At 38.1% G+C, this 27,197-nt stretch overlaps 1 protein-coding gene across 9 annotated transcripts in view; it reads left to right on the forward strand.

The window, feature by feature from the left end:
• LOC126427016 (zinc finger protein 93-like) overlaps positions 1-27,197 on the forward strand; it is a 325,645-nt gene that overhangs the window by 242,077 nt on the left and 56,371 nt on the right. For 5 of the 9 annotated variants that reach the window (XM_050089172.1, XM_050089171.1, XM_050089169.1 and 2 more), the window contains exon 2: positions 21,375-21,449. In XM_050089172.1, coding sequence (XP_049945129.1) covers positions 21,420-21,449 — 30 coding nt within the window. In that variant the 5' untranslated portion in view covers positions 21,375-21,419. Of the gene's footprint in view, positions 1-7,907; positions 8,147-8,404; positions 8,520-21,374; positions 21,450-27,197 lie in introns of those variants that run through there. The other 4 variants (XR_007576499.1, XR_007576500.1, XM_050089166.1 and 1 more) reach the window with 2 other exon arrangements.

A 27,197-nucleotide genomic window follows, 5' to 3' on the forward strand; every position in this document is an offset into this window, starting at 1 on the left:
TTCTTAAAGTAAGAGGCGAACCAATTGTAAGCTACTCCCCTTACTCCATAATGGTCCAACTTCTGCAGTAATATTTTGTGGTCAACACAGTCAAAAGCCCTCGTTAAATCAAAGGAAACACCTAACGTTCGCAACCTTTTATTTAATCCGTCCAAAACCTCACAGAGAAAAGAGACTATAGCATTTTCAGTTATTAAGCCATTTCTAAAACCAAACTGTACATTTGACAGCAAATTATGTGAATTTAAATGCTCCAGTAACCTTGTTACATATAACCATCTTGATAACTTTAGCAAACACCGATGGCATAGAAATAGGTCTATAATTGTCAACATTATCCCTGTCTCCCTTTTTATAAAGTGGCTTCACTACCGAGTACTTTAATCGGTCAGGAAACCGACCACTCCTAAAGGAAAAGTTACAGATATGGCTAAGTACTGGGCTAACATACATGGAACAATACTTCAGTATTCTGCTAGATACCCCGTCATATCCATGAGAGTTCTTGGTCATTAGTGATTTAATTATTAACTCAATCTCCCTCTTGTCAGTATCATGGAGGAGAATTTCAGGTAACAGTCTCGGAACACTTTTTTCTACGAGCGCTATATGATTTCCTGTTGGGACTACGTTTCTATTTAGTTCACCTGCTGTATTCAGAAAGTGATTATTAAATACCGTACATATATGCGAATTATCAGTAACATGGACATTCCCACTACGCTTTGATTCTATATCCTCGACCTGTCTCTGCAGACCAGCCACTTCCTTTACAACTGACCATATGGTTTTAATTTTGTGATGATGTGTGATAGGACCAGTGTTATTCTCTACACGTATAAATGATTTGGCAGACAGGGTGGGCAGCAGTCTGTGGTTGTTTGCTGATGATGCTGTGGTGTATGGTCAGGTGACAGACTTGAGAGACTGTAGGAGACCACAAGATGACTTAGACATAATTTCTAGTTAGTGTGATGAATGGCAGCTACCTGTAATGTAGAAAAATGTGGGTTAATGTGGATGAGTTGAGTAGTAAAAACAAACCTGTAATGTTTGGATACAGCATTAGTACTGTCCTGCTTGACACAGGTGTGTCATTTAAATATTGAGCGTAAAGTTTCAAAGTGATATGAAATGGAATGAGCATGTGAGAATTGTGGTGGGAAAGGTGAACGGCTGACTTCAGTTTATTATAAGAATTCTAGGAAAGTGAGGTTCAGGTGTAAAGGAGACTGCATATAGGATGCTAGTGTGAACTATTCTACATCTACATTTATACTCCGCAAGCCACCCAACGGTGTGTGACGGAGGGCACTTTACGTGCCACGGTCATTACCTCCCTTTTCTGTTCCAGTCGCATATGGTTCGTGGGAAGAACGACTGTCGGAAAGCCTCCGTGCACGCTCGAATCTCCCTAATTTTACATTCGTGATCTCCTCGGGAGGTATAAGTAGGGGGAAGCAACATATTCAATACCTCACCCAGAAACACACCCTCTTGAAACCCGGCGAGCAAGCTACACCGCGATGCAGAGTGCCTCTCTTACAGAGTCTGCCACTCGAGTTTGCTAAACATCTCCGTAACGCTATCACGGTTACCAAATAACCCTGTGATGTAACGCGCCGCTCTTCTTTGGATCTTCTCTATCTCCTCTGTCAACCCGATCTGGTACGGATCCCACACTGATGAGCAATAGTCAAGTATAGGTCGAACGAGTGTTTTGTAAGCCACCTCCTTTGTTGATGGACTACATTTTCTAAGGACTCCCCAATGAATCTCAACCTGGCACCCGCCTTACCAACAATTAATTTTATATGATCATTCCACTTCAAATCGTTCCGCACGCATACTCCCAGATATTTTACAGAAGTAACTGCTACCAGTGTTTGTTCCACTATCATATAATCATACAATAAAGGATCCTTCTTTCTATGTATTCGCAATACATTACATTTGTCTATGTTAAGGGTCAGTTGCCACTCCCTGCACCAAGTGCCTATCCGCTGCAGATCTTCCTGCATTTCGCTACAATTTTCTAATACTGCAACTTCTCTGTATACTACAGCATCATTCGCGAAAAGCCGCATGGGACTTCCGACACTATCTACTAGGTCATTTATATACATTGTGAAAAGCAATGTTCCCATAACACTCCCCTGTGGCACGCCAGAGGTTACTTTAACGTCTGTAGACGTCTCCCCATTGATAACAACATGCTGTGTTCTGTTTGCTAAAAACTCTTCAATCCAGCCACACAGCTGGTCTGATATTCCGTAGGCTCTTACTTTGTTTATCAGGCGACATTGCGGAACTGTATTGAGCGCCTCGAGTACTACTCGAGTGTTTGGGATCCTAACAAGATCAGATCAAAGCAACACATTGAAGCAGTTAACAGGCCGGCTCCTAGATTTGCTACCAGTAGGTTTGAACAACATGCAAGTGCTATAGATATGCTTTGAGAACTCAAATGGAAACCCCTGGAGGGAAGGCAACATTCTTTTCAAGGAACTCCACTGAAAAAGTTTAGAGAACCAACATTGGAAGCCGACTGTAGAACGATTTTGTTGTCTCCAACATACATAGAACATAAGGACCATGAAGAGAAGATGCGAGAAAGTAGGACTCATTTATTCCTCGTTGTAGTTGCAAGTGGAACAGGAAAGGAAATGTTTAGTAGTGCCGTGAGGTACCACCACACAATATATGGTGGATTGTGGAGTATTGATGTAGATGCAAACATAGATGTGATGGCAATGATGAAGATGGAGCCCTGCAGACTGGCAGTAGGGCATCTGTAGTGATGAGCCCCACTTCTATCTTGGAGGCGGCAACCACTTGGTCCGTGTCTAGAAGTGAAGTGAAGAGCACCAGAGAGGGCAGTTTGTAGTCTCCTGTCACACATCTCACCGGCTCGGTGTTGGAAGAATTATCCTACGGTGTCCATTCACTGTTAATGTTCCTGACAGGATTCGTGATAGCCATACGATACACGGATGAGGATCTGCAAGAAGTAGTTCTGCTGTTCATAATTGCCCATCCCCTACTTGAGCAGGACAGCCCTATCCCCATACCGCTGCCACCTCACGAGCATGCCTTCTACATATACATACGTACTGTGCCAACCACTGTTAGGTGCTTGGCAGAGGGTACCTAGTACCACTACAAGTCACTTCCTTTCCTGCTCCACTCACAAATAGAGTGAAAACAATGTCTGTCTGTATGCTCTGTACAGGTCCTCATTTCTTTTATCTTATCTTTGTGGTTTGTACGCAAAATGTACCTTGGTGGCAGTAGAATTGTTCCACATTCAGTTTCAGATGCCTGTTGTCTAAGTTTTCTCAGTAGTTTTACTCAAAAAGGGAGTTGCCTTCCCTCCAGGGATTCCCATTTGAGTTCCCAAAGCATCTCATTAACACCTACATGTTGTTCAGACCTACCAGTAACAAATCTAACAGCCTGCCTCCGTAATGCCTCAATGCCTTCCTTCAATCCACTCTGGTTTTGGTCCCAAACACTCAAACAGTACTCAAGAATAGGTCGCACTAGTGTCCTGTAAGCCATCTCCTATACAGATGAATCACAATTTCCTGGAATTCTCCCAATGAACCGAAGTCGACCATTCCGCTTCCCTAACAGAGTCCTCACATGCTCGTTTCATTTCATATTGCTCTGCAGTGTTATGGCCAGATATTTATATGTTGTGGCTATGTCAAGCAGGACATTCCTAATGCTTTATACAAACATTATTGGTCTGTTTTTTCTTCTTGTCTGTATTGATTTGCATTTTTCTACAATTAGAGCTGGCTGTCGTTCAGCATACTAACTAGAAATTTCATCCAAGTCATCTTGTATCATTTTACAGTCACTCATCTTTGATGCCTTCCTGTACACTACACCACCATCAGTAAACAACTGCAGATTGCTGCCCATCAGATCATTTATGTGTATATAAAATAACAGCAATCCTATCACACTTCTCTGGGACACTCCTAAGTATAGCCTTGTCTCTGATAAACACTCACTGTCATTGACAACATTCTGGGTTCTATTACTTAAGAATTCTTCAAGACACATATCTGGGAACCTATTTCATATGCTTGTACCTTTATTAACAGTCTGCAGTGGGGTATCAGAAATCTAGAAATATGGAATCTGCCTGTGCTCTTCATTCACAGAATATTGTGAGAAATGGGTAAGCTGAGTTTCGCTCGAGTGATGCTTTCTAAATCTGTGCTGATTCATGATGCGGAAGTTTTTCTATCTCGGGGAAATTTATCATATTTGAACTGAGATTATGTTCAAAATTATGCAGTGAACTGATGTTATGTTAAGGCCTTGCATTTGTGTTACTCTGCAATGGCTAGCCGCACTGCCCAGTCTCTCTCTGGTCAAGAATATGTGGGATGCCATGGAGCATGACATCAGAACTTCACCACCACTTACTGTTCTGTAGGATCTACACTCTCAGGTTCAAGTGACTTGGGATGGAGCATCTCAGGATGACACCTGAGACCTATACAACTCCATGCCACGCATCTTGATATTTGTATTTGCAACCATAGGTCCTGACGCCATACTAGCATGTATGTTTTGTGGCTCTGTAGTACAATACCTATTGGCTCTCCTAAGTTGAAAGTGTAGTGATTTTCTATATGATGTGTGGTACCATCTACCTATCTGTAAACAATGATCGCAATCTGCCTTGTCCTTCTGGGTTCAGCTCTTTTTATGACAATGAGTGTATTACATATACAATATTAGTATCAAAATTTTTACAGTGTAGGAAAATAAATGTCTATGCATGCTACCCACTGCTGTATAAACTTTATTGACATGTGTTCCAATTAAGTTTATGCAGCAGCTTAAGTTGTATATAAACATATCCTTTGTTAAACAATATTTATAATAATCTCAGACCTTTCTGCAGATAATGTAGTTATCTATACTGAAGTCCTCTGTAAAAGATCTCCACAAATATGGTATCCATTGAGATCTTGATAAGATTTCAAAGTGATGGAAAGATTGGCAACATGTTTCAAATGTTCATAAATATAAATCTGTGCAGTTAAAATATCTGTGGTAAAGAAGTATACTATGACTACAGTGACAATGGTTCACAATCTGAATCAATCGACTAGTATAAACACCTTGGCATAGCCATTTGTATAGATAGGAAATTAAGCAACCTCATAGGTTTTGTCATAGGTAAGGCAGGTGAGAGACTTTGGTTCATTGGCAGGATACTGGCAAAATGGAATCAGTCTATAAAGGAGACCGTTTACAAATCACCTGATGCGATCTATGCTACCAGGTTGTTCAAGTGCATCTGACCCGTTCCAAATAAGACCAGTGTATGCAAATTATGGTGGCATGAAGGGTCACAGGTTTGTTCAACTGACTGAAATGTGTCAAGAAAATGTTGAATAACGTGACGTACTATTACTTCACTTTATTACTAGATCTGCGTCATTTGCCAGTCATGACTAAACAGACTGTCAAACTACAAACATACATAGCAGTATAAGGTATTACAGTTTTTCACATTATGGATTTGTGGTTCATTCATATCATGACATACATTTGAAATCCATTTAGTTGTTGTTGTTGTGGTCTTCAGTCCTGAGACTGGTTTGATGCAGCTCTCCATGCTACTCTATCATGTGCAAGCTTCTTCATCTCCCAGTACCTACTGCAACCTACATCCTTCTGAATCTGCTTAGTGTATTCATCTCTTGGTCTCCCTCTACGATTTTTACCCTCCACGCTGCCCTCCAATGCTAAATTTGTGATCCCTTGATGCCTCAAAACATGTCCTACCAACCGATCCCTTCTTCTAGTCAAGTTATGCCACAAACTTCTCTTCTCCCCAATCCTATTCAATACCTCCTCATTAGTTACGTGATCTACCCACCTTATCTTCAGCATTCTTCTATAGCACCACATTTCGAATGCTTCTATTCTCTTCTTGTCCAAACTGGTTATCGTCCATGTTTCACTTCCATACATGGCTGCACTCCATACCTATACTTTCAGAAACGACTTCCTGACACTTAAATCTATACTCGATGTTAACAAATTTCTCTTCTTCAGAAATGATTTCCTTGCCATTGCCAGTCTACATTTTATATCCTCTCTGCTTTGACCATCATCAGTTATTTTACTCCCTAAATAGCAAAACTCCTTTACTACTTTAAGTGTCTCATTTCCTAATCTAATCCCCTCAGCATCACCCGATTTAATTTGACTACATTCCATTATCCTCGTTTTGCTTTTGTTGATGTTCATCTTATATCCTCCTTTCAAGACACTGTCCATTCCGTTCAACTGCTCTTCCAAGTCCTTTCCTGTCTCTGACAGAATTACAATGTCATCGGCAAACCTCAAAGTTTTTACTTCTTCTCCATGAATTTTAATACCTACTCTGAATTTTTCTTTTGTTCCCTTTACTGCTTGCTCAATATACAAATTGAATAACATTGGGGAGAGGTTACAACCCTGTCTCACTCCTTTCCCAACCACTGCTTCCCTTTCATGCCCCTCGACTCTTATAACTGCCATCTGGTTTCTGTACAAATTGTAAATAGCCTTTCGCTCCCTGTATTTTACCCCTGCCACCTTCAGAATTTGAAAGAGAGTATTCCAGTTAACATTGTCAAAAGCTTTCTCTAAGTCTACAAATGCTAGAAATGTGGGTTTGCCTTTTCTTAATCTTTCTTCTAAGATATGTCGTAAGGTAAGTATTGCCTCACATGTTCCAACATTTCTACGGAATCCAAACTGATCTTCCCCGAGGTTCGCTTCTACCAGTTTTTCCATTCGTCTGTAAAGAATTCGCGTTAGTATTTTGCAGCTGTGACTTATTAAACTGATAGTTTGGTAATTTTCACATCTGTCAGCACCTGCTTTTTTTGGGATTGGAATTATTGTATTCTTCTTGAAGTCTGAGGGTATTTCACCTGTCTCATACATCTTGCTCACCAGATGGTAGAGTTTTGTCAGGACTGGCTCTCCCGAGGCCATCAGTAGCTCTAATGGAATGTTGTCTACTCCCGGGGCCTTGTTTCGACTCAGGTCTTTCAGTGCTCTGTCAAACTCTTCACGCAGTATTTTATCTCCCATTTCGTCTTCATCTACATCATCTTCCATTTCCATAATATTGTCCTCAAGTACATCGCCCTTGTATAAACCCTCTATATACACCTTCCACCTTTCTGCCGTCCCTTCTTTGCTTAGAACTGGGTTGCCATCTGAGCTCTTGATATTCATAGAAGTGGTTCTCTTCTCTCCAAAGGTCTCTTTAATTTTCCTGTAGGCAGTATCTATCTTACCCCTAGTGAGACAAGACTCTACATCCTTACATTCGTCCTCTAGCCACCCCTGCTTAGCCATTTTACACTTCCTGTCGATCTCATTTTTGAGACGTTTGTATTCCTTTTTGCCTGCTTCATTTACTGCATTTTTATATTTTCTCCTTTCATCAATTAAATTCAATATTTCTTCTGTTACCCAAGGATTTCTATTAGCCCTCGTCTTTTTACCTACTTGATCGTCTGCTGTCTTCACTACTCCATCCCTCAGAGCTACCCATTCTTCTTCTACTGTATTTCTTTCCCCCATTCCTGTCAATTGTATGTTTATATGTTTATATATAAAAATTCGGGTACGGGGCGTGGGAAGAACGTTTAGATGCCTCTGTGCGCGGTGTAATTAATGTACTGGGATGGGAAGAAAGCCTAATAACTGGTACAATGGAAACTACCTTCTGCTATCCACTTTATAGTGGTTTGCAGAGTATGCATGTGCATGTAGTAGTATTAATTTCTGCTGGAGTCTGCTTGAGAATCACAAATTGTTACACTAGTCGATACTCGATATCGACATCGACTCATTATTGGTCCATTGTTTGCCCGGCCATGTTGACGGGATTTGGCGGTGTTGTGTTTGGAAATTCGAAATCAATGTTGATAAATTGTCCGATGAAGTTGTTGCGGATTTGATTCAATACACCCAAAGTGTAAAAATATATAGCTGCACAATTTTAAGCTGTGCACTCATTGGTGTAGGAAGAATCGGACATTTGCTGACGGAAGACTTTTGTTTCAGTTTACCTTCGAAAACATCGCACAGCTATTGATTTTAGAATGAAGTGAGTCTTACAAGTTGCTAATATTATTATTTATAGACATTTTTATATGATTTGATATTGTTCACAATAAGAGAAACAGCTGTAACGCGATCTCTTCGAATTAAGCACGAATTATGAGACGCTTTTGTGTCGATTTGATCAGAGCTGTTCATTTTCCATTTTTAATCAGAAATGCGTAATTCCTACTTGTGTAATTCCTACAAGTGCGAGTGTTCATGTTGTAATCGCCGTTGTGTTGTTTGTACTACATGTGAGAGTACTAAAACGCTGCGATTGGTATAAAAATTAAAATTTGGTTGTTATTTGCGTTATGCGTTTCTGGCTGTTTAGCGCCGCATTTCGTTCACGACTTTCCCGCATTACGATAGAAGAGGTAACTTAAGCTATCTTTGACTGCAATTTTCATGGAAAATCTCTTCAATGCCCGGCACACTATTTCATGAAGGAGCTATATTCTCTCGTACTATTTCAAATACGCGTATGTGTATGGAAATAGATTTTGTTCTCTACTGTTTCAACACGTACACTTGGTTGTACTGAAGGCGTAATGTAGTGTCGTACAACCGTTTTATATTGAGATACTGCTAAGTCTACAAACTGAAATTATCTGTTGACAAAATGTCGAAGAGACATTACTTTCCCAATACCATTTATCTATAGTTCCATTTCAGGGTGTAAATTGTGTCATTATTTTGGGGAAATATTTTTAATTTTCCATCATAATTTGGAGTAAGTGTACAACCTCGTAAGTGTTTAACCTTTTCTCCTTTCTGTTCGTCAGTAATGGTTTTGGGAGTCGTGGAAGTCATAAGAAAAGGTGTTGAAGGTACTGTCCGTCACATTGGCCAGTCTTCATGTCTCATTTAGTTCAACATGAAATGAGATGCAAGCACGTTTTGAGTTACTGAAAGTTTGACTCTGTACCACCTAAGATTTAATGTGTTGAATGAGAAATCTGTTACTGCCAGTACATAAGAAAGTGGAAAAGTGTTAGCTAATGCTTTGTAGATACAGTGTACAAAACAGTTCTGTGTTTTGTTTATTTCTCTGCAAATAACTTATTATTACTTTCAATAATCATAGGAAAAGCAATAATAATCAAGAATTTTGCTGAAGATTAGATTAGATTCAGTTTTCGTTACATGGACCCAAAAATGAGACGATTCTAGTGGGTGTAGAACATGTCAGAAAGTTTAACATAAAAACACAGAACATTTGAATATAATATTTTTAAAAAACATGGTTGTGGCAACTAACTGATTAGAACATAGTTTGTATATTACCGAAGCCAGTGAAAGTATCACGACAACCGTTTTTGTATACATAGTGTGGTCTAGTTATATTATATTCCCATTGGTAACTTTCTTTTACCCACTGTTATTTTCAAGTTTTTAAAATGTAGAATATTGTTTATTCATCTCGTAATGTAAGTTACAAATCAAAGATTTTTGTACTGGAGACATGTCAAATTACTTCAGAAAAATAAAGATATAATAATCAACACATATAAGCAGACATTTCTGAATTTTTAGATATGAACAACTTAACAAGAACACATATAACACTTATGATCATTTTATAGCTTGCAATACAATTTCTACAATATATTTACAATTTATTATGCAATACATAATCTGTATTGTTTCTTTTCTGTTCAAATTTCCAAACTGTCCTGCATGAATTCTTCAATTGAATAATAACATTTCTACACTAGTCTATTAAATAACAGTCTTTTTAATTGGTCAAACTCCATATTTGACAGATTTGTGTTATTTATTTTATTGTAAATTTTTAATTTTGTATGTAATGGTGTTTGAGCATAAAGTTTTAAATTATCAGAGGGAAGTTCGAAACTGTGTCTCCAACGAGTACTGTAGTTGTGGTTGAAATGAAAATTGTCAAGTGAGTTTTGATTTTTACACATGAAAATAAAAATTTAATAACAGTACACAGAAGGAACTGTTAGTATTTTTAATTTTTTAAATAATGTTCGACACGATGTTCTTTTTTGGACTAAACTCATATGTTTCTTATGATTCTCTTTTGAAGTGTAAGTAATCTCTGGCTGTTTGTATAGAGTTTTCCCAGAAAATTATTCCGTATTGAATTATAGTTTCAAAGTAGCTCTGGTAGATTATCTTCCTGGTGTCCATAAGGGTGGAACCTAATAAGACATTAATCGCATAAGCCAGGCTGTTTAGTTTGTTTGCTATGAAGTCTACATGTGCCTTCCAATTTAAATTTGTGTCTCAAGATTTAGACCTAGAAATTTTGCATGACTTGCTTCAGTCATTTCCTGATAGCCATGCACTATTTTTATGTGAAATGCTGATGATGTTTTAGCACTGAACTGCTCTAATTGTGTCTTTGTGACATTGAGTTTTAATCCATTTTGCTGAAAACATAATTGTAGGTTTCCCATTATATTTTCCACAGTATCATGAATTTATTCTAAATTGTCATTTTCAATTAAAACAGAGTGAACATCAATGCTTAAAGGTAAATAATTTGTGTACAGCAGAAAACGATAAGGCCCTAAAATTGAGCCATGCTGGATCCCTGTACAAATCTTTTTCCTGTGTGAGAATATTTTTTTCCATTTGAATTTAGAATAACTCTCTGTTTTCTTCCAGACAAATAAGATTTGAACCACTGGGGTGCCCTGTCCATGATTTCTTACCTCTCTAACTTGTGTAGAAATGGTAAGTGATTGACCGAGTCAAAAGCTTTGGTCAAATCACAAAAAATACCTGTGACCTTTTTACCCTTGTCTAAAGCAGAGCTTATCTTTTCAGTAAATTCCCTGATAGCATTTATTGTATTTTTCCCCATTTGAAATCAAAATTGATTTTTAACTAGGTCTATATGTCAATTTCTATACGAAAGTTTTCAAGATGTTTTGCAACAATCCTTTGTATCAACTTAGCTAAAACTGGCAGCAGGGAAATAGAGCGGTAATTTCCCATGTCATCTGGTGAGCCATTCTTGGACAATGGTACTATTTCAGCATATTTTGATCCAGGAAATATCCTTCCTCAAATGACTGATTTATAATTTTAGCCAATGGATAAGAGATGATGTTATAAACAGCCTTGACTACAGTGGTTGGAATTTCATTCCATCCAGCTGATTTCTTATTTTTAGAAGACTCTATAGCATCTTCTACACCTTTTGGGATAATTCTTTTGGATGTTTTAAGGCATGCATTTTGTTTTATAGGTAAAAAGTTGACATCTACCTTGTCCAGGTGGGCTGTGATATCTACTTCTGATTTTGCCATATTTATGAAAAAATCTTTGAAACAGTTGACATTTGAAAAGAATGTATAATTATATCATTTTAATTTGAACAATTTGTTCCCACTTGTTGTTTACTCTCAACTCAGACTTGACGACACACCAAATTACCTTTGATTTATTTTCATTTTTACCAATATACATGTTGTTAGCCAATTTTTATGCTGCTTGTACAACTATTTTGAATGTGTTCGTATATCTCTTTACATACCCCACAAAGTCAGCATTCTTGTTATGTTTTAACTCATTCTGAAGCTGTCTTTTCCTGGCACTAGATACTTTTATTCCCAGTGTAATCCAATTTATTTTATTGGCCACTTTTGGGTGCAGTTCTTAGTTCGTTGGAAACTATATTTACATTCTCTTTGCTAAAGTTCCATTTAAAACGTTTTCACATATTTTGGTTTCCCTATTTTTGGAAGCTCTATGAGCAGTGCTGAATGATCTGATATGCCTAAATCTAAATAGACGTTACTTTCGTCCTCAAACTGATGAAAGGTTTTAATAACGAGAACACCCCTACCCAAAACGTCTGTATTCCCATATGGCTGCTGATATTTTGATAGTTGAAGTAGGCAAGATTTTATGACATTATGCTGAAGATTAGATGGGTAGATCACATAACTAATGAGGAGGTATTGAATAGAATTGGGGAGAAGAGGAGCTTGTGGCACAACTTGACTAGAAGAAGGGATCGGTTGGTAGGACATGTTTTGAGACATCGAGGGATCGCCAATTTAGTATTTGAGGGCAGCGTGGAGGGTAAAAATTGTAGAGGGAGACATATTTAGAAGGATGTAGGCTGCAGTAGGTGCTGGGGGATGAAGAAGCTTGCACAGGATAGAGTAGCATGGAGAGCTGCGTCAAACCAGCCTCAGGACTGAAGACCACAACAACAACAACAATGCTAATTGGTAATTTCACTGGCTAAAGCAGTTTTTTGTATTGTATTCTTCAAAACTTCCGATACCAGTAATGATGTTGAAAGGACCAACATTTTGTGGTCGTTACAGCCAATAGTCACTCACTTTGTTGTTTTGATAAAAATTTCAAATCTGTAAATTTCAGGAGACATATAGCCAATACTTAAGAAAGTAGCAGAAATACAGTAAGTACACCTACAGTATTTGTGGAGAGGGACTGAAGAGGAATTTTTCATATGTTTCTGCTGTCACACAGAATTAACATGCTGGCAAAATGGAAAACCCTGTTAATAAGTGAAGAAAGAAGTAATAACAATGTAAATTGTTCAATAATGTCAAACACAGTTTTGGTTAATGAATGTGTAAGTGCTGCATAATATAATAGTCATGAATGACACAACTTCGTTGCAGTTAGTGTATTACAAAAATAAATCAACAGTATCAAACCTGAAAGACAATATTCTATACATACCTTACCCAAAGGCCTACACACTCTCCCATATTTCTCTTTAAAATTTACAAGTGTGATGTTGCCTACGTAACACATTGAGAAGTTCCAACACATACAATCACAAAACATGAATAACAAATTCACTATTATTCCACTTTTGTTCTTTGAAAAAAATAACAAATAAGAATTCAATTTCCCAGTTTTCTACAGTCACGGCAAAGACAGTGTTGTTTAGTTTTTTAACCAGTTACTTTAATTTTAAAATGGAGTTAGTAGTGCATACTACATACTATCCTGCTTCATGTATTCAGTTATTTTTGTTTGCTTTTTGCATTTGAGGTGTATGTACACATTCTGCGCTTGATGGTGTGTTCATTCTAATGCCTCGTTATTGCCGTTTGTATTACATTGTTGTTTGAAAATAAGTTTTTTTGTGAAGTTTTCAGTGCACTGAATTTTCATCTTGTTGGCTTTAGATGTCAGCTACAGTTTCTTCTTTAGTTGCCGAGGCGTGCACAGTAAGATTGTTGTCTACCTGGAGGTGTCCTCTGTATCAAAAGTTGACAAAGGTGAACAAAATTCTTTCACTAATTCCACCACGGGAATGTCATCCTCACCTTCATCATCAGGTGTTCCTGAAAATGGGTCACCCTTGGTGTGGGATGGTGAAGAGAGTTCTCAGAATCCATGTTTAAAACAATTGGCCATTGTCTTTTGAGTGACTTTTTCCTGCACTCTGCTACCTTAAAATTGCATCAAGCACTTTGAAAACTGTTTCTTTCGAAAACATGTTTTTATCATTTGAATTTTTTTTTACTGCATTTTTAGAGATTTTATAACTCGCTGGGCCCTAGCCTGTGGAACTAAAATGACACATGGAGGTAAAAACACAAGCTTTATACATGGCAGCTTATTGACAGCTGCATGGAAAAGGCAGTTATTGACCAGGAGAATAGTTTTCATTTCTTTGATTTGAGCCGAGAGTCCAAGTTTGCAACACCTTTTGAAAACCGTCAGATGTCATCGAAGATTTTGCATTGTTTTCATGAAGTATGGGTGGGGGTGACTGTTTATGAAACACCTAGCTTTTCTTAATTGTCAGTCACGAAAGACTTTTCTTTACATGTTCCTGTCATATTGGCGGCATCCTTCACTGTGATTCTCACCTTGGACATTTTCCCATCCAAACACTGTTCACTTTTAAATTTCAGTGTCTTACCTGGGTTCATGTCGTAAGGCAAGCCAGTTTAATCTGCATTTAATATGTCATCTTGCTTGTAACCTTCCACAAAACACGCCACATCTTAGATAGCCACTCATTTGTTATACCATCAAGTAGTGTATCAGCTTCGCCACATATTTTAACAGTGAAACTATCTTGTTGGGCTCGGACACATTATATCCAGGATGATGAATAATTGAAGTTTGGATTCCCCAACCGATGCGCAGATTCATTGGCTTTCACCTGAAGAGTAGGTCCATTGATCGGCACATTATTTGATCTTTGCTGCTTAAATTATGTAAACTAAGCTTCTTCAATATTTTTGTGCTCCTATGCTCTCGCTCTCTTGGTTTTTAAAGAATTGTGTTGGCGAAGGGGAGGGAGGGGTTCTGTATTTTCTCTCTGTCCTTCCAAATTGTAGAAAGACAGGCAGTTCCTTTGTGATGCTAATGTTTGTGTCCCCATTTCCTAATTACCAGATTATATGTGACTTTTTTGAAATATTAAATATTTTCCTCTCTTTGGTGACATGTTTCAAATGATGCATTGGCTGTTCAACGCAGATACTGATTTGAACCCAACAATCAATGGAAAACAAGAGTTTTGTAATAAGCATTACATGAACCATGGACCTTGCCGTTGGTGGGGAGGCTTGCGTGCCTCAGCGACACAGATAGCTGTACCGTAGGTGCAACCACAACGAAAGGGTATCTGTTGAGAGGCCAGACAAACATGTGGTTCCTGAAGAGAGGCAGCAGCCTTTCCAGTAGTTGCAGGGACAACAGTCTGGATGATTGACTGATCTGGCCTTGTAACACTAACCAAAACAGCCTTCCTGTGCTGGTACTGCGAACGGCTGAAAGCAAGGGGAAACTAGAGCTATAATTTTTCCCGAGGGCGTGCAGCTTTACTGTATGATTAAATGATGATGGCGTCCTCTTGGGTAAAATATTCCGGAGGTAAAATAGTCCCCCATTCGGACCTCCTGGCGGGGACTACACAAGAGGACGTAATTATCAGGAGAAAGAAAAATGGCGTTCTATGGATCAGAGCGTGGAATGTCAGATCCCATAATAGGGCAGGTAGGCTAGAAAATTTAAAAAGGGAAATGGATAGGTTAACGTTAGATATAGTGGGAATTAGTGAAGTTCGGCGGCAGGAGGAACAAGACTTTTGGTGAGGTGAATACAGGGTTATAAATACAAAATCAAATAGGGGTAATGCAGGAGTCGGTTTAATAAGGAACAGCAAAAAGGTGGGAATTTAAGGAGATGGGACCTGGATAAACTGAAAGAACCAGAGGTTGTACAGAGTTTCAGGGAGAGCATAAGGGAACAATTGACAGGATTGGGGGAGAGAAATCCAGTAGATGAAGAATGGGTAGCTTTGAGAGATGAAGTAGTGAAAGCAGCAGAGGTTCAAGTAGGTAAAAAGACCAGGGTTAGTAGAAATCCTTGGGTAACAGAAGAAATACTGAATTTAATTGATGAAAGGAGAAAATATAAAAATGCAGTAAATGAAGCAGGCAAAAAGGAATACAAACGTAACAAAAACGAGATCAACAGGAAGTGCAAAATTGCTAAGCAGGGATGGCTAGAGGACAAATGTAAGGATGTAGAGGGTTATGTCACTAGGGGTAAGATAGATACTGCCTACAGGAAAATTAAACAGACCTTTGGAGAAAAGAGAACCACTTGTATGAATATCGAGAGCTCAGATGGAAACCAAGTTCTAAGCAAAGGAGGGAAAGCAGAAAGATGGAGGGAGTATATAGAGTGCCTATACAAGGGCAATGTACTTGAGGACAATGTTATGGAAATGGAGGAGGATGTAGATGAAGATGAAATGGGAGATACGATACTGCGGGAAGAGTTTGACAGAGCACTGAAAGACCTGAGTCGAAACAAGGCCATTTGAATATGTCTGCTTGTGTCTGTATATGTGTGGATGGATATGTGTGTGTGTGCGAGTGTATACCCGTTCTTTTTTCCCCCTAAGGTAAGTCTTTCCACTCCCGGGATTGGAATGACTCCTTACCCTCTCCCTTAAAACCCACATCCTTTCGTCTTTCCCTCTCCTTCCCTCTTTCCTGACGAAGCAACCGTTGGTTGCGAAAGCTAGAATTTTGTGTGTATGTTTGTGTGTCTATCGACCTGCCAGATTAGATTAGATTAGATTAGATTAATACTAGTTCCATGGATCATGAATACGATATTTCGTAATGATGTGGAATGAGTCGAATTTTCCAATGCATGACATAATTAGGTTAATTTAACAACATACTTAAGTTAATATAACAACTTTATTTTTTTGCGTTTTTTGTTTTTCTTTATTTTTTATTTTTATTTTTTTATTTTATTTTCTATTTTTTTAATATTTTTGTTTTTTTTTCTTTTTTTTCTTAATTTTATCTAAAAATTCCTCTATGGAGTAGAAGGAGTTGTCATTCAGAAATTCTTTTAATTTCTCCTTAAATACTTGTCGGTTATCTGTCAGACTTTTGATACTATTTGGTAAGTGACCAAAGACTTTAGTGCCAGTATAATTCACCCCTTTCTGTGCCAAAGTTAGATTTAATCTTGAATAGTGAAGATCGTCCTTTCTCCTAGTATTGTAGTTATGCACACTGCTATTACTTTTGAATTGGGTTTGGTTGTTAATAACAAATTTCATAAGAGAGTATATATACTGAGAAGCTACTGTGAATATCCCTAGATCCTTAAATAAATGTCTACAGGAAGGTCTTGGGTGGACTCCAGCTATTATTCTGATTACGCGCTTTTGTGCAATAAATACTTTATTCCTCAGTGATGAATTACCCCAAAATATTATGCCATATGAAAGCAATGAGTGAAAATAGGCGTAGTAAGCTAATTTACTAAAATTTGCAATGACCCTTATTGCATAAGTAGCTGAACTCAAACGTTTCAGCAGATCATCAATGTGTTTCTTCCAATTTAATCTCTCATCAATGGACATACCTAAAAATTTGGAATATTCTACCTTAGCTATATGCTTCTGATTAAGGTCTATATTTATTAATGGTGTCATACCATTCACTGTACGGAACTGTATGTAATGTGTCTTATCAAAATTCAGAGAGAGTCCGTTTACAAGGAACCACTTAGTAATTTTCTGAAAGACAGTATTGACAATTTCATCAGTTAATTCTTGTTTCTCAGGTGTGATTACTATACTTGTATCATCAGCGAAGAGAACTAACTTTGCCTCTTCATGAATATAGAATGGCAAGTCATTAATATATAATAAGAACAACAAAGGACCCAAGACTGACCCTTGTGGAACCCCATTCTTGATAGTCCCCCAGTTTGAGGAATGTGCTGATCTTTGCATGTTACGAGAACTACTTATTTCAACTTTCTGCACTCTTCCAGTTAGGTACGAATTAAACCATTTGTGCACTGTCCCACTCATGCCACAATACTTGAGCTTGTCTAGCAGAATTTCATGATTTACACAATCAAAAGCCTTTGAGAGATCACAAAAAATCCCAATGGGTGGTGTTCGGTTATTCAGATCATTCAAAATTTGACTGGTGAAAGCATATATGGCATTTTCTGTTGAAAAACCTTTCTGGAAACCAAACTGACATTTTGTTAGTACTTCATTTTTACAGATTTCGTTTGGTAAGTCACAAAGATGATGTGACTTACCAAACGAAAGCGCTGGCAGGTCAATAGACACACAAACAAACACACAAAATTCAAGCTTTCGCAGAGGGTAAGGACATTCTAATCCCAGAAGTGAAAAGACTTACTTTATTGGGAAAAAGGGACAGGTATATACTCACACACACACATCAATCTGCACATATAAAGACACAGGCATTGGAATGACTCCTTACCCTCTCCCTTAAAACCCACATCCTTTCGTCTTTCCCTCTCTTTCCCTCTTTACTGACGAAGCAACCGTTGGTTGCGAAAGCTTGAATTTTGTGTGTATGTTTGTGTTTGTTTGTGTGTCTATAAACATGCCAGCACTTTTGTTTGGTATATATATATATATATCTCCCCCAGTTGGAGAAATGCGCAGTTTTATGTTTCCGAGTATTTAAAGCAAGTTGCCGAATGTTTGCACCACTGTGAAATTTTATCAAGACTTGACAGTATTTGTTCTGCCCACCCCACCCCTTTCCCCCTCCTTTCTTTCTCCCAGTACAGTGCTTCATTATAGATAGCTCCCTCATCTGTGAAAGCTCTGAGGGTACTATTAATATTGTGTGCCAGGTCTTTAGCAATAGTTCCAGCACTACTTCTACATCTGTCATGTTCACCGTATCAAGAAACCCTCAGTCCCTTCACAAATTTCACTCAATGCCCTGTACTTTCACACTGTCAATAATAGGTTTAAGTGTGGTATTGATTTTTCCAAAGTTAAGAAATACTTGCATCCACTTGGTTGCCTTGATCCACAGCTTTTAGGATGCTGTGCCTGAAAAGTGTAATTTTGTTTCTTAAAACATGTTTTTGGAATCCATAGTGGCCTGCTTTGGCCCTAAAGATACCAAAATATTTTCACATCACAGGAACTTCAAGTGTAGCATTAGTCCTTCAGTTTATAAAGCAGCAGCAGTATAGCAGGTGCTTGATGTCGTAAGCACCATGTGAAGACCATCTCTGAAAATAAAATTTGGATTGGTGTCATACCATCTGGAAAAATTAAAAAGCCATCAGTCAGCATTATGTGTGATTGGATTTTCTCTTCATGATGCGCAGTAACATCAAATGTTTCAATAAGTGCTGCATGTCCAATGTCCTGGATGGTAGAAGGGGACACTGAACATATTTAAGAAATCAAACAAGGATTAATTTTAAAAGAATTAAATGATTTTATAGTTGTTCAAAATATTCCAATTTAACACATTTTTGCATTCAGTGAAACCAGTCCTTAAAGCAACAATGCCACACTTCCTGAGACACTTCAGAAATGGGGTTTTTATAACAGTGTGTATACGCCCTGGAACAAACAGGAAATCTGGGAAAAACCCGGGAATTTCCTCATCCAGTAGAAATACAGGAAAAACCCAGAAATTTTTTGTTGTAGTTTTAGGTTAATTTTGATAATTTTGACAGGTAAGAAATGATAGTCTAGCAAAGAACTTTACTTGATTCTGGTACTTCAGAATAATACTGCAGCAATAAAACATAAATGAGAGAATAGCACCAGAAGAAAAATACAATTGCAAAGAAAATGCACCATTCACAGCATCAAAACACAGTGCACTCACAAGCACTTGCCGACAACAAAATGTGTCAAATACTATGCAGTACTTTGTAAAAACAAACTGCTTTCGATAAGCACGATATCACAACAATTTACATTTCTAACATGTCACAGGTAAATTTTGCAAATGGTGGTTTGCAAAGCATTAGTTTCTAAGTAAATTTCATTTTACACACAATGAATTATGTTACAAGTAAGGATGTGCGATGAATTTCTTAAATCACAGAGCATTAGATTCTCATTCAAAACACTTTGAGGACCAGACACTTCGAAAAATTTTGAGCCCAGAAGACGAGCCATTTATGTTATTATTTGAAAGTTTACTGGCACATTTGTGTTTGGCATATCTTATAGCATAACAAACACTAAAAAAAGACCAGGTTCCAAGGTTAGCTTTTCATATTTATTTTAATTCTTCATAGATTACAAATTATGCAATAACAGTGGGAAAAAGTATAATTATCATTCAAAAAACAGTACAAAGTGAATTCTTGAGCAGTTTCACCTGTTAATTGGCTTTTCTATGGAAAAGTCGAAGTGTTTGGTAGAATGTAAATTCAGCCATTTAACCCATGAAATTTTCGGTGCACAGTAGTGAAATTTATAATCGTGCTTGTCAGAAATATTCTGGTGCTGCAGTTTAAGCTGTGCTCCTAGTGTCATGCCTAACCACACTCTTGTGGAGGGGAACAGCAAAAAATTGCCATGCATTAAAGATGGTTCGTCTCTCTATCTATATTGTCCCTCCGTTCACAAAAAAGTACTTTCACCAGAGGTATACTGTACTTACACCTGGAAGAAAGTGTATTTATAACCGGGATATCCGGAACTTTCTTTTTCCCCCATGTACGCATATACAGCAAGTGATTCCATGCATTTTGTCTTTAATTTTTGGAAACAACAATAAATCGCAACGTGCTAACGGAGGCTGTATGGTGGAGGTTCCATGGTGTTGATCTATAGAGCATTCACATACTGTGTTATTAGTTTTTCTGTGTGTCGGGTTTTCATGATGTAAAATTATTTTTTCTTTTGGGTGTTTTTCACTGACTTTTTCAAAAATTGGTGGTAAAGAGGCATATGTGTAACAACACCAGCAACAGTGTGTCTATCTTCTATAGGAGTAATATGGCCTCCTTTTGGAAAAGGTTTAGGTTCTGCTCAAAAGACCGATAGAAAAGATTGACTTTTGTTTTCGGAATCATGACATTACACCCAAGATTGATCACCAGTACCAATATTCCAAACCAAATTTCAGATGTTGCTTTGGAATTTTTCCTGAGTGTTTCCGCACCCATCAATGTATTGTTGATTTTGATTGAGAGTCAGTTTGTGTTGCACCCATAGACCCCAAATCTTTCTCATAATTGATGTAAAATGTTTTGGATTTGACTCGTATCAACTCACAATGTTACCTGAAAAAATACAGATGATGTCCATTATTGTTATTCAAGCATTGCTCAAACAGCAGCAATATTTTCACCAGTAACAGCATTCTTTGGATGTCCTTCAGAAAAATTCATCACTATGAAAAAGAAACCAGTCTTTTGAATGTGCTACAACAATTACAGATTGTTGCCTTAGATGGGACTGTTTTGCCAGATACATTTCTAAGCCGAGCTTTACATTGGGTAGGTGTTAATGACAATTTAAAATCATAAAGAAAATCATAACCTGTAAATTTTCTCTAATCTAATACATTCGTCGGTACACAAAAAAAAAAAAAAAAAAAAATCTTAAAATGATGATGATTAACAAAATGTTGGAGCTAATTGAACGAACTATGCAGCAATCAACTTGCAAAACATTAGAAAGTAGCTGTCAAAAATAAATGTGTTTCAATTGTTTATAGAAATATGGCATTCTAAAAATTTTTCAGTCTGTCCCTCATAGCGAGGCCAGTGTACTTTGGGAGGAGAATGATGAAAATAAAATGAATGCTGGTAGTGAGTGAAGTTAACAGTGATGTCGTAAAGGCAGACATTTCTGTGTAATTGATCTGTATTATGACAAAAAAAAAAAAAAAAAAAAAAAAAACGTAGTTAAGGGTGACCATTGCAATTATAATCTGAGACATCATTTCCTGTTCTAGGGGGCAAGATGCTGAGAAGTAACGTGAGGGCAAACTGCATTCAACATGGACGCTGTCGATGTCGCGGGAGTCTTGGTAAGTCAGTAATCTGTCTCCTGGCTTCTCAAAAGATATGTTCTGTTTCACATCAGCATATTGAATACTGGTGTATAAGAGCACCAGTACACCTCTGATCCCCGATTCTGCAAAGAATTGAACTCCAATGTGCAGAATAGCTTCAGATTTCTGATAACTTTACAGATGAGATAATGCGTTAAGTATTTGGCATTTAGAAAATATTTGACCTTATGTTTAAGGTTGTTGGAAGTTGCTAAGTGCTCTCCTCCGTGGTTAAGAGTATTAAAATCCTAATGGTAAACAGTTGAAAAGAAGATTTGCAACAGAGTGCCAGAGTTTTAAGCACTCCTAAAAAAATCAGTGAAGTTCAAATAATACTAGGTACAGAGAGCTGATTGAAACCTGAAATTGGTAGCAGTGAGATTTTGGGGGGAAATTTGAGTGTATATTGAAGGAATTGGCAAATGGAGCACGGAGGTGGCGTATTTGTCCCAGTAGACAACAAACTGAAAGCCACCGAGATAGAAGTTGAAGCTGTATGTGAGATTGTTTGGGCAAGACTCAGTATTGTGGGTGGGCATAAAATGATAATTGGGTCCTACTATCGTCCACCAGACTCGTCGTCTGACGTAACCGAAAACATATGAGAAAACCGCAGTTCACTCTTACATAAATTCCACAGTTATACAGAAATCATCGGTGGACACTTTATTCGTCCAACTGTTAATTGGGAAAATTACAGTTTTTTTAGTGGTGGGTGTGATAAGACATCCTGTGAAACATTACATAATGTCCTCTCTGAAAACCACATACAACAGATAAGTAGGATCGTCACTGATGATGGAAATATATTGGATCTAATGGCAGTAAATAGACATGACTTCTTTGAGGAAGTCCTCTTTGAAACTGGTATCAGTGACCATGACACAGTTGTGACAACAACGATTACAAAAGTACAAAGGACAACAAAGCAAGCAGCTATATATTTTCAGTAAACTAGATAAAAAATCAGTTGTGTCATATCTCAGTGGGGAACTTGAAACTTTCAGTACAGGGCAGAAGTATGTAGAGAAACTATGCCTCAAGTCGAAAGAATACTTGACCGTGCACTGGATAGTCAGTGCAAGGACAGGAGCATGAAAAGAAACTATGGCTCAAGTTGAAAGAACAGTTGACCATGTACTGGATAGATATGACCTGTAGAACAGTTCATAATGGGTGGGAAGTTCTATGTTACACAGTCACTGTAAAGAAACTTCTAAAGGAACAGAGATTTCTGCACAATAGATGTAAAACAAAGCATAGGGCTGTATATAGAGAGCTGCTGAGTGAAACTCATTTATCTGTGAAGAGAGCCTTCAACGACTACCGTAGCAGAATATTGTCAGATGATATTTCACAAAAATCAAGGAAATTCTGGTTGAAGCAAAAGCTGAAAAGCTTAACTCTGTTTTCAAATGTTTCTTTACATAGGAAAACCCAGAAGATTTGTTCCAATTTAATCTCTGCACAACTGAAATGATAAATGAAGCGTGTCAGTGGCATTGAGAAAAAGCTGAAATAGTTAGAACTGAACAAAGCTCCAGGGCCAGATGGAATCCCTGTTAGATTCTATACTGAATTTGTGCCTGAATTAGCCCTTTTTAACTATAATGTACCGTAAATCCCTAAAAAAATCTGTGCACAGTTCTTGGAAAAAAGCACAGGTCACACCTGAAGAATGGTAGTAGAAGTGATCCGCAAAACTACCATCCGATATCCTTAACATCGATTTTTTGTAGAGTCTTGGAACTTATTCTGAGCTCAAGCGTAATGAGCTATCTTGAACAGAATGACCTCCTCAATGCCAGCCAGCACATATTCCAAAAGTGTTGATCGTGTGAAACCCAACTCGCTTTTCTCACATGACATACTGAATGCCTCGGATTGAGGCAGTCGGGCAGATCTAGCATTTCTTGATTTCCAAAAAGCATTTGATTCAGTACCACACCCATGCTTGGTGTCAAAAGTACCATCATATGGGGTATCAAGTGACATTTGTGACTGGTTTGAGGTCGTTTTGGTAGGGAGGACACAGCATGTTATCTTGGATGGAGAGTCCTCATCAGATTTGGAAGTAACTTCAGGTGTGTCCCAGGGAATTGTGTTGGGACCCTTGCTGTTCATGTTGTATATTAATGACCTTGCAGACAATATTAATAGTAACCTCAGACTTCTTTAAGATTAATCAGTTATCTGTACGGAAGTACTATCTGAAGGAAGCTGCATAAATATTCAATCAGACCTTGATAAGATTTCAGAGTGATGCAAAGATAGGCAATTTGCTTTAAATGTTCAGAAATGTGAAATTGTGCATTTCAGAAAACGAAAAAACAATGTATCCAACGACTATAATATCTATGAGTCGCTGTTATAATCGGCTAACTCTTGCACATACCTAGGTGTAACACTTAGTAGGAGGCTGAGTTTTAGGTAAAGCAGGCAGTAGACTTTGTTTGATTGGTAGAATACTAGGGAAGTACAATCAATCTAAAAAGGAGATTGGTTAAAAATCACTCGTGTGACTGTTTCTAGTATATTGTTCAAGTGTGTGGGACTTGTACCAGATAGGACTAACAGGAGACATTGAATGTATACAGAGATGGGCAGCACGAATGGTCACAGGTTTGTTTGATATGTGGGAGAGTGTCACAGAGATACTGAAGGAAAACTACCCAGAGAAAGTCTACTAACAAAGTTTCAAGAACTGGCTTTAAATGTTGACTCTAGGAATATGCTATAATTCCCTGCATATCACTCACACGGGGTCGTGTGGATAAGATTAAAATAATTACGGCATGCACAGAGGCAGGCAGTCAGTCATTCTTCCTGTGCTCCATACACGAATGGAACGAGAAGAAACCCTAGTAACGTGTACCTAGGGACATACCCTCTGCCGTGCACCTCACTGTGGTTTGCAGTGTGTAGATGTAAATATAGCTGTAGATATCAAACCCTGTGTGACTACAGTCTGGATAATTTGCGATCTGGATGTCACATGAAACACCTTCCATCCAAAAGTTTCCAAACTTAGGTTATTTGGCTGGCAATTTCAGTGTTTTACAACGCCATCATCAGACCCTGAGTGCAGACACCAGTGGTACCAGTATGAAATAGATAACCGAAATAGGGGTGTGGTGCAAGTCGTAATATGTAATAACATAACAATACCAACCAGAGTAGGAAGTTACATATAGTTACAAGTAAATTAAGGAGTGAAGTAAGAGAATGTGCACACCACATTAACGTAAACTAGTGAGCAAAGTATATATGTCATATAATCGTAAAAAAGGAACCTGCTAAACGGAGGTAAATATTTCCTTTTGTTTGCGCATACGGTACTCTCCTAGTGATTTATAGGGAAGTATTTCAGGCCACAATTTTGGTTACGACAGTTTTGATAGATATCCCCTGGACTGATAGTGGCATGCACCTGTGATGCCTTCCTTTGACTAGGACCTCTGTCTTTGGAAATCACTGGTTTTCACCTTTTGCTTGTTCGGTTTGAATGCTGTCGACAGATGACAGTTGAAGTGATCGCTGTAGCAAGTACGTACAAACGTTATTTTCTATCTTGTATTGTTATTTCAATTATGGTTCCTTTCATTTGTTACTTCCTGTGTTTCATTTCTTTTGAACAGAAATCTACTAATACCAGTATTGCTGGCCCCCGTTTTGATCACAACCGAAGTAGGATCTTCCTACACCTTGGCCAGGGTAAGCTTTCATTCATATATTGTTTTTCACATGTGTTTGTCTCATGTTTTGGTGCGTAACAACCACATCAGATTTTGAGCACGTATCACCTGGTTTATTGACAATATATGCACCTTTATAGTAGCTAGATTATATATTTCCTTTACATTCTTCCTTCCTTCTTCATTAGAAGTAGAATTAGTACAGTTCTATTGACAATATGTACTTTCATAGTATTTTATTTTCGGTTCTACTTTTTTTTTTCGGTGGAAGAGTGACGAGTACGATTACGAGTAAGGATGGTAGACCTCAGGTAACCACATTCGTGTTCCATCTCGTGTAATTAGGGACGCAGCAATGATTACACGTGACACACTTGCAACAATTGTGGGTTCTGACTGTATATAATCATTTGAGGCTGTCTCTCACTGTGTGGTCTTTTTGTGGTTTTTGTACTACATAGTATTTGCCTCTTGTCATATGTTGTCATTTAGATACTTACTTTTTTGGGTGTTCCCAGTCATACAGTATCACAGCACTAATTCGGTTGAAGTGTACCGAAAGTAGGTAATGTTAACGAATGTGCTCCATTCATTAACCTTTTGTATTTTAACACGTATCGATCGTGCCGCTGTCACGGGTTATCGCACAGTAATACCCCCGACCCTTTAAGCACTAACTTTGACGAGCAGTGACACGTCCTCGACCATTACTAAAAATACGATATTGCAGTGCCGGTGTTATTCTGACGACTGTGCGGTGAACACAGCCATTACTAAACGCGTCGGATGAATTCGCAGTTGCGAATAATAACTACTATCAGCTGTAGAGTTGAATGACGACAATGAAAGTTTGTGCCAAACTGGGACTCAAACCCCCCGGGTTTACCCACTTGTGATAAGTGGGAAATCAGGGTTTGAGTACCGGTCTGCCACAAACTTTCATTGTCATCATTCCATTCTACAGCTGATGGTAGTTATTATTCACAACTGCAAATTCATCTGATGTGGTTACTAAAGTGGTTTTGGTTTTATTGGCCTTGTAAATTGTAGATTTGTACGGCTTTACCGTCTGTAGTGCGTCTGTGGGTACAGTACTGCACATGTAACAGAGGGACCTGTGTTCCCACACAATATTCAAATCGTTAGGCATGCTACTCGTTAAGGACTTTCGACAAATTGTATCAGTTTCGTGACATTATTTGACGTGATGTAATGGAACCACTCTTACTGACTCCATTACCTCCACTAGTTGATTCTGTGATTTTTCTCCTACAATTCTGACCCCAAATATGTTGACTCTGATGTTGTGTGCTCCCCCCTTTTTATAGAAGTTAGACATCACCTGGGTTTCCACAGGTTTTATTCAATTGGCAGTTGTTGTTTAGACAATTTTATGATGCCTTATATGCTGATGGCACGGCTCTCTCATTTTTTGGTTTAACGTTTTCACAGTGGAACGGTTTATTATTAATGATTTCCAACACAGAAATTCTGGTAACACATGATGTTCTAATCTGATATGGATGTACTTCCTCTCTCTGTTTTTCCCCCTTTGTTTAGTCCGTGTGAGAGTGTTAAGCATTCTTTCACATAAGAGGTTTTATACAATAACCACGGTCGACGGCTTGCGCAAAACGTTCTTTCTTTTTCCTTTTAGGATTAAACTACTTGAAAAGAGGGGCTTGACTTCCCATGTATGGCTGTAGACTACCGTATTTACTCGAATCTAAGCCGCACTTTTTTTCCGGTTTTTGTAATCCAAAAAACCGCCTGCGGCTTAGAATCGAGTGCAAAGTAAGCGGAAGTTCTGGAAAATGTTGGTAGGTGCCGCCACAACTAACTTCTGCCGTCGAATATACGTAGCGCTACACAGGCATGCTTCGCAGACACAAAGATAAATACTGGCGCCAAAACCTCTGCCTCAGTAAATAAATTAAAAGAAAGGTGGAAGACGAGCTTTTTCCTCTGCCTCGAGTTTCGACCACTGCATTTTCATACATTATCCAATGAAGTAAATACAAATTCCGTA

Source organism: Schistocerca serialis, chromosome 11 (genome assembly GCF_023864345.2).
Source record: "Schistocerca serialis cubense isolate TAMUIC-IGC-003099 chromosome 11, iqSchSeri2.2, whole genome shotgun sequence".
Classification (NCBI taxonomy): domain Eukaryota; kingdom Metazoa; phylum Arthropoda; class Insecta; order Orthoptera; family Acrididae; genus Schistocerca; species Schistocerca serialis.